Below are 8,917 nucleotides of genomic sequence, written 5' to 3'. Positions count from 1 at the left end.
AAAAAAAAAAAAAAAAAAAAAAAAAAAAAAAAAAAAAAAAGCAGGAGCAAAGTCCAAAACAATTCAAAGCCCCCAAGCACACCTCCAAAGCTCAAATCCCCAACTTCCTTTCCTCAAACCCCTCACTGAAAAAAACAAATTAGAAAATTCCAGAAGGGAAAAAAACCAATTCCAGAACATAATTAAGTTCATTCCAAATTTAACTGTTTCTAAAGAAATAAATGAGGCTTTTTATAACCAGTTAGCTGTATCACCACTCATGATGACAGCAGAAGCAACTGGAAGAGAAAGCTGTCAATTCAATACTGATGAATACAGATTCATTCCGACAGACCTATGCTACAAGTGTTTAAGGGTCTAGGTTAGCGGTTGCAAACTATGGTGATGGGCCACAGCTTGCCCACTGTTTTTGTTTCTAAATTGTGGTAAAAAATATACGACATAGGGGCGCCTGGGTGGCTTAGTTGGTTAAGCGTCCGACTTTCGCTTAGGTCATGATCTCGTGGTTCGTGGGTTCGAGCCCCGCGTCGGGCTCTGTGCTGACTGGCAGCTCAGCCTGGAGCCTATTTCAGAGTCTGTATCTCCCTCTCTCTCTGACCCTCCCCTGCTCACGCTGTCTCTCTCTCTCTCTCTCCTAGAAATAAATAAAAATATTAAGAAAAAAATATACGACAAAAAATTTACCATCTTAACAAATTTTAAGGGTATAATTAGTATTAAGTATATTCCCACAGTGAAACAGGTCTCCAGAACCTTTTCATCTTGTAAATCTGAAACTCTGTATCCACTAAACACCTAATTGTTTTTATATAAAGTTTTATTGGAACACAGTCATGCACCTTCATACTGCCTAGCTGGGCTCCACAATGAACCTGGGCAATTGTAACAAAAACTGTATGGCCTGCCAGGTTATAATATTCACTATCTGGCTCTTTATGGAAATAGTTTGCTAATCCCTAGTATAATCTAAATAACCCTTAAGGGTGTAACTGAATTTTTAGAATCGACTTAAAGCAATTCCTTGAAATTCCAAATAGCAAAGACAAATATTCTGTTCTAGTCTAAGCCTTTGGGTCTTATGCCAATACTGAGCCTGATCTCTTACAAAGTGATATTTTCTTCAGACATAGGGATTTCTTTTTTTAACCAAATGGCTCCAGTTTGCAATTATCTTAGTCCTGGGGTCCAAAGACCATCTCCTGCACAGCTGAATGTAAAGGAAGCTCAGTCTGCTTCTGGGGCAGCCGACCCCCAACCAGAGTTTCTCCCATCAACCGCTACCTCCTGATTTTCTCTCAAAGATAACCATGCTGTGCAGTCCCCTGCTCACGGGCTGATTTGGAAAGGTCCTCAAAGACCATCCAGACTGATAAAGTAGCAGCTCTTACCTTTTCCTAAATACATTATCTAAAAACTGTATTGAAGAATTAGTCATTGGGGTCTTGGCTTGCCTAATTAACCAGTGCTTGTTCTAAAATTTAAAAGAAAAAAAATGTTAATACCAAGTTACTACAATCAAACTACCAGAGTAGATAACAAAAAGGATCGTTTTATACTTCAGCAAAGGAAGAACTTATGAGAGCATTTAAGCAATTTCAGACTTCCTCTCCCCTGCCCCATGTGTTCGTAAAAACACTCTCTATAGATTATCACTCATTCTTTAGCTTCTTCCCACTACCTCCCTAATGAGAGAAGGCCTGGACTCCTTGTTAGCAGCATTAATCAGCATTTAAAGAGATTTAGTAAAAATAAATAAATAAATAAATAAATAATAATAATACTGAGAAACTACTGGCTAAAAGGAGACTAAATTTGTAACTTTAAGTCTATGCTCTGGGTCTATTACCCAAACCACAAAAGGGTAAATGATTAACTTTACCTTCCATTAATTTTTGTCCTAACAAGCCATCATTCTATCACTATTTTTCTACCCAAGATGCCAATCATCCTAGAGCCTTGGGAAAAGTCTCATCATTGCAATTTCCTAAAACTTCAAACCCAAATCTAGAGAGTTCTTCTCATTTAAACAAGACACTCACAGTTCTAAAAAACAAACAAAAAAAAATTCCCATACATCATTAATTCTCTCCTCCCTATTCATAAAGCCCTAAGTCACCATCTCCCAAACTATCATCCTCAAAAGGTTCTTAGTTAACGTGTTTGAGAAATGCTATAGAGTATACCCTCCAGTTGGAAATTCACGTTAGAACAGGAATATCTCTGAGAAATCCTGTAACAGTGGCCTACTTAAAATTTCTAAACTTACTTGCTCTTGGGAACTTCTATTAACTTTTTTTGGAATACAACTTGAGAAAAGCTCTCTAGTTCAAAACTCTGTTCTCTCAGCTTTAAAAATCATACTCAAGCACTTGCCTACAATGTGCCAGGCAACTCGCTACATATTTCTAGGTCCTTTAATCCATATAGCAGCTGCATGAGGAGTAAAGATCTCCCACTTGAGACAGAAAAGCAGAAGTGAAGCATCTTGCTCATGGTCAGGTCACTTAGCTAGAAAGTGGCAGTGGTGAGTCTAAGACTCATTCTGTCTACCACTTCACGAGCAATCAAGATTTCTGGGCAACAGGCATGAGGCAGTAGAGTATTTCCGCCTCTGAATCCGTGAACTGCCTCTGCCTTGTGCAAGGAAAGCATAAGTAACTGGCATATAAGGCAAACATTTAGGTTGTGGCCTTTAATTATATTCCCTGCTGGCTCATTTCTCCATTCAGCTTCCTCTTCCAGTCATTCTGCACTACATCGCCCCCTTCTTCCTATGCCTCGGGCCTGCTGAGGTCCACCCACAGAAGGCTGCTGCAGGCCTTGCTCAGCCCCAAGGGATGTGCCTCAGCCACTGAGAACCAGCACAGAAATTAGGAGAGTGGGGGCACCTGGGTGGCTCAGGCAGTTAGGTGTCCAACTTCAGCTCAGGTCATGATCTCATGGTCCTTGGATTCGAGCCCCGCGTTGGGCTCTGTGTTGACAGATAGAATCCAAAGCAGGCTCTAGGCTCTGAGCTGTCTCTCCCTCTCTCTCTGCTTCTACCCCACTCATGCTCTATCTCTGTCTCTCAAAAATAAACGTTAAAAAAAAACAAAAAACTATCAAGAGAGCCTGCAGTCAGGAAAGATGACATTTCTTTAATATTCCCTGGACTCTCCGGCTGCTAACTGCCTATGTGGCAGAAAGCTCATCTGTGCTTCTGAAGCAAATTTATACTATCTACTGCACTTGACTGAGACAGGTACAATTACCTTTAAAAGATCTGGAATGAAAATGGACTACTGGCTCAAAGGCTCCCTCACAAGTTACTTATATCAAGTATAGTTTAATTCAAGGGTTGGGGGAAGCTACCGTTCCATGGATGTTGAAGTTCTTATTTCTTGGTGCAAAGACGTTCTGGAAGGCCTTCTGGTACTGAGGTGCGGCTGTCCAAGGTGAATGAGGCGCTGGTGTGGAGATCATCATGAAGAATGGCTCAGAGTTGGACTTGGAGTCCAGGAAGCCCAAGGAGATATTAGCCTGAGATATATAAAATGTGTCATCACCTACCCAACAGTTGAGGACTTCAGAGATGCATGTTCTCAGGTAAACAGGAGGTACAGGGTCATATTAGCTTTTAAGCAATCTTAAGAATTTTAACAATCTTAATCTAAACACAACTTGCATGTTGATCTTAACACAATCTATGTCACTTAGAAGTGTGTTGTTGGATTCGGTTTTTAGGCAAAACTTACTTTAAAAATGGGAAGCTATACCATCCTAAGAAAGGAATAAAGACCGTAATGATTTTACATGATCTGAAGACTGTTATGCTTCCGATAAGGAAAGAAATAGTACTTTGACCATTTAAGTATTAGCTTATATTAAAATAGCTTAGAGACTGCCTTTGATGCCTTAAAGAATATAAAAAGAGTCAACCTAATTCACAACAGTGGGACAGGTGAATCAAATTACCTTAATCTTATGAAAAATATACAGAACATAGATATCATAAGTTATCCCAATAAAAGCAGCTAAGCTGAATGAACAACATTAAATCCAAATACATCACGCCAGGATTTTAATTTATATTGACTTATATTTTTCGTTTCTTTACTGGAGATGCATCATGAAAATGAAAATATCCCACATACATGCTATGTTTTTAATTCTTACAATCAAGGGGCACCTGCGTGGCTTAGTCAGTTAAGCGTTCAACTCTGGCCTTCAGCTCAGGATCTCACGATTCATGAGTTCGAGCTCCGCATTGGTCTGCACTGACAGCACAGAACCTGCTTGCAATTCTCTCTCTCTCCTCTCTCTGCTCCTCCCCGGCTCGCTTCCTCTCTCTCTCAAAATAAATAAATAAACTTAAAAAAAAACTGTTCTAGTTGTTACATCTTCTTTTATCCCCATCAACTCAAAGTAAACTCAAAGGATACTGACTGCATCGATTTCCTTTCACCATCCCACCCACCTGCTGTGTCAGGAGCCTGTGGTTTCCCAACACGCCAAGCATACTCCTGCCTCAGTGCCCTCACACTTGCTGTTCTCTCGTCTGTGGCAACCTCTCTTCTGATCTGCACAGCTCACGCTCACTTCTGTCAACGTTATCTAAGTAACTCCCATACACTGCCTTATTTCTCTAACGGATCACTCAGAGGGATTCTGCTTCATCTACTAAACACCTGCTATGCTGGTGTCTGAAATATTTGCTGAATGAATACTCTATGGAGGGCTGTCGCTAAAAACACCTTAGACAGGAAAGTCCTAAATTCACCCAGTTTCATTCTGATATATAAATACACAATGCCTTAAGAACTCCCAATTCCTATCTGCTCACCTTCATGGTGAAACTGCCATCTCAGAGCCTGGGAGTGAAACTGGGGTCAAGAGTAAAAATCTCTAAAGTAAAACCTCTTCAAAGTAATCTCTATAGTCTTAGAGATTAGCCTTTGGAAAAGGGATTTGTTGCTGGAATTTCAAAAACATTAGCTCTGAGCCTGGCTTATATGCAAAGAAAAATACCCTCAGGAGTTTTAATCGGTTGGAAATACTCTTTGGTCTTTAAATGAAGTTATTATTCATTCCCATTACTCAATATGACCAAATCCAAAGGTTTCCTAGGCAGAACCTTTAATCAATCGTGAGCTAAACCTGCGAGGACAGAGCTTCAGTAACTCACCAGGACATCTGTCAGGTAGTCCACACTGTAGTTTTCACCATGCTTTCGTGCCTTCCCATTGATAGAGAGGGTATAATTATAGTATTTAGAATTCTTTTCCTATTTGACAGGAAGGTAAAAGTTGTTATGAGGTCAGCACACCAAATGAAAGTCACAAATCATGTTAGGCTAAACTATACTCTGTTTCAGTAGTGATAAGACATCAAAAAAAAAAAAGTAATTGCTCAAGTCAATACTGAATTGGATTCGCTGACTGAAGTTTTATTAAATAACAACTAGCATAGTTTCAATAATACGTCGTAGTTTAAAATGCCACAAGTAGATCAGATAGAACAGCAAAATGTAGTTAAATTTTGTGTGATGCAGAAGAAATATCCTGCAAGGGAGTGACTTGTAAATCAACAGACTTTCTTTTAAGGAGATAAAACAGCTAATCATAAACACAAAGCAATTCATGTGAAAAATCAGAACTAAATTAGAGAATAAATACATTTCACATCTGTAGGGCTGTGTGTGATCATCACTGATGTCAGTAACCACTCACCAAGGCATACCAGTAACTCCAGCCCAGAGGAACATGCTCTAGTCCACCTGCATCGGGGGCTCCATACTAAAACACAAGACAAGCAGGGCATCAGAAATCCTTAGACACGACCAGATCAGAAAGAGGACACTTTTAAGGGCACCTGGGTGGCTCAGTCGGCTAAGCGTCCGACTTCAGCTCAGGTCATGATCTCACGGTTCGTGGGTTTGAGTCCCGTGTTGGGCTCTGTGCTGACAGCTCAGAGCCTGGAGCCTGCTTCAGGTTCTGTATCTCCCTCTCTCTCTGACCCTCTCCTACTTACTCTCTGTCTCTCTCTCAGAAATAAATAAAACATTAAAAAAATTAAAAAAAAAAAAGAGGACATTTTTAGAATCTTTTTATTCTATTTTAATTTTTCTGAAGATGGGCACATTCAATTTTATTAATTTTTTTAAGTGCTTATTTACTAGAGAGAGTGCGTGTGTGCCACCAGGGGAGGGACACAGAGAAAGAGGGAGACGCTGAATCTGAAACAAGCTCCAGGCTCCATGCTGTCAGCACAGAGCCTAATATGGGGCTTGCATTCACGAACCGTGAGATCATGACTTAAGCCATGACCGACATAAGTCGGTCACTTAACTACCTGAGCCACCCAGGCGTCCCTAGAATCTTTTTAGATCAGTGTCTGAAATATGGTAGATGTGGGGTGCCCAGGTGGCTCAGTCAGTTAAGTGTCTGACTTCAGGTCAGCTCAGGTCATGATCTCACGGTTTGTGAGTTCAAGCCCTGCATCAGGCTCTGTGCTGACAGCTCAGAGCCTGGAGCCTGTTTCGGATACTCTGTCTCCCCCTCTCTGCTGCTCCCCCACTTGACACTCTCTCTCTCTCAAAAACAAACAAACATAAAAATTGAAACATGGCAGATGCTCAATTTTCCCAAACATATAAACCAGTCAAAAAGTAAAAAACACTTGAATCCTAAGAACTTGAGAAGAGGTTGCAAACGGCCAGTACGCCAGATCTAACCTGCCAACTGTTTTATATGATCAGCAAACTGAGAGGTTTTCCCCAACCATTAAAAAATACAAACAACAAAGAATAAAGGAGTATTCTGTGACATGTGAGTTACACGAAACTGAAATGTCAGTGATAATGAAGTTTTATTGGAACACAGCTGCACTCACTGTTGATTTTTATAATGTCTGTGGCTGCTTTCATGCTACAATGGCACAGTCAAATACAGAAGTCCCCCTCCATTTGCAGTTTCACTTTCCGTGGTTTCGGTTACCTGTTGCCAACAGTAGCCCCAAAGCAGATAATCCTCCTTCTATCAGAAGGTCAGCAGCAGCCTAACACTATGTCACAATGCCTAAGTCATTCACCTCACTTCACCCCATCACGTATGTATTCTACGATCTCAAATCATCACCAGAAGGGTAAGTACAGCGTGATAAGATATTTTTAGAGAGACCATTTTCATATAACTTTTATTGCGTTATATTGTTACAACTGTTATATTTTACTTTAGTTGCTACTAATGTGTTACTGTGCCTAATTATAAATTAAACTTTATCACAGGTACATATGTATGGGTAAAAACATAGTAGATATAGGGTTCAGTACTACCCATAGTTTCAAGCATCCCCTGGGGCCTGGAAAAGTACCCTCCATAGGTAAGGAGGTCATCACAAGGGAGACATTGCCTGCAGAACCTAAAATATTTACTTCTGGCCCTTTCTAGAAAAAGTCCACGTAGCTTAGGTCACAGGATTCATTTCCTGAGCTACTGATGGCATAGACTGAATACTCCCAACTAACCTTGTGGCTCACAAGGGCCAGAATCATATTATGATCTCTCATCCTATAGCTTCAGTCGTCCTGATGATGAAATCTACTTTCAGAGCTCAACTGATTTGAGGAGATGAATAACTGACCATAGAATCATCCCATTTAATCTCGACAAGGTTTAGTATTGCCCACTTAAGGAAGAATCCTTGAGAAATCTTTGTATTTTAAAAAAAAAAGTTCATTTATTTATTTGAGAGAGAGAGAGAATATCCCAAGCAGGCTCTGCACTGGTGAGTCAATCCAACAAACTGTGAGATCACGACCTGAGTTAAAACCAAGAGTCAGATGCTTAACCGACTGAGCCACCCAGGCGCCCCAAGAAATCTTCATATTTTAATGAATTTCTCCTAATTTTATATGTAGATTTCATGATCTTTGATATGCAAAGTAGTACATTTTCTGTTTATGACCCACAGCCTTATCTCAAGAACGTGGTATCTGTAATTATTTATCATGGTTCTTTTCAAACTGACTCTTCTTTCAAACTCACAAGGTTGCAAATTCTCCAAATTATTGTGGGGAGGGAAAGAATGAAGAGAAAATTCAGATAAGATATTAGGATCTCCAGCAACCATGGATAAAGTGTTTAAGAAAATGTACATTTTTTCTTTGTCTCGCATCCCCAATTTTACTAGAAAAAATAACCCAAACTCTCTCACATAAACTATTTCCTTTAAGTGTGAACTCTGGGGGCGCCTGGGTGGCTTAGTCGGTTAAGCATCCGACTTTTGCTTAGGTCATGATCTCGCAGTTCGTGGGTTCGAGCCCCACGTCGGGCTCTGTGCTGACTGTCAGCTCAGAGCCTGGAGCCTGTTTCAGTCTGTGACTCCCTCTCTCTCTGACCCTCCCCTGCTCACGCTGTCTCTCTCTCTCTCCTAGAAATAAATAAAACATTAAAAAAATTAAAAAAAAAAAAAGTGTGAGCTCTGAATAGAGCTACAGCCAATGTGGCAAATGTGGGGGCCATGAGAAACTGGGCGTCTCTCCATCCAGGCACACAAGAGGCCAGCATACAACCGCACAGTCATATGCTTTCATGGCCTGAATATCCGAGGCTCTGTGTGCTTCCTTCCCCTTCATTACTGATCTCTCCATATTTTGTTCCTTTTTCAGGTTAGAAAACGGGTTAAGTCTTAAGTTGTTACAATGCAGGAAAAATGGCAGAAGGAAAAAATTCTTCACTCTGATCTTGATAAAGGAAAAATGTAAACAAAGATGACAAACAGTCACAGGACAAGCAAAATTCTTGAAGAAAAAGGGGAAGATGCATCAGATAGCAGCAGTCACAGGACAGTTTTTAAATAAATGCTATCAGGCTACTTAAAGGAAGAATAATTGAAGCACCGGGGTGGCTCAGTTGGTCACGCCTCCGGCTCTTGATTT

The 8,917-nt window shown here is 40.4% G+C and overlaps 1 protein-coding gene across 1 annotated transcript in view; it reads right to left on the bottom strand.

The window, feature by feature from the left end:
* Positions 1-8,917, bottom strand: part of GNS (glucosamine (N-acetyl)-6-sulfatase) — a 52,821-nt gene that overhangs the window by 34,529 nt on the left and 9,375 nt on the right. The window contains exons 4-7 of the mRNA XM_077775272.1: positions 5,709-5,774; positions 5,165-5,263; positions 3,352-3,519; positions 1,389-1,471 (exon numbers count right to left, since the gene is read on the bottom strand). Coding sequence (XP_077631398.1) covers positions 1,389-1,471; positions 3,352-3,519; positions 5,165-5,263; positions 5,709-5,774 — 416 coding nt within the window. The remainder of the gene's footprint in view (positions 1-1,388; positions 1,472-3,351; positions 3,520-5,164; positions 5,264-5,708; positions 5,775-8,917) is intronic.

This window comes from Crocuta crocuta, unplaced genomic scaffold, assembly GCF_008692635.1.
Source record: "Crocuta crocuta isolate KB4526 unplaced genomic scaffold, BGI_CrCroc_1.0 scaffold97, whole genome shotgun sequence".
Lineage (NCBI taxonomy): Eukaryota > Metazoa > Chordata > Mammalia > Carnivora > Hyaenidae > Crocuta > Crocuta crocuta.
The sequence above is the reverse complement of the archived record's forward strand: the minus strand, read 5'-3'. Positions and strand labels throughout refer to the sequence as shown.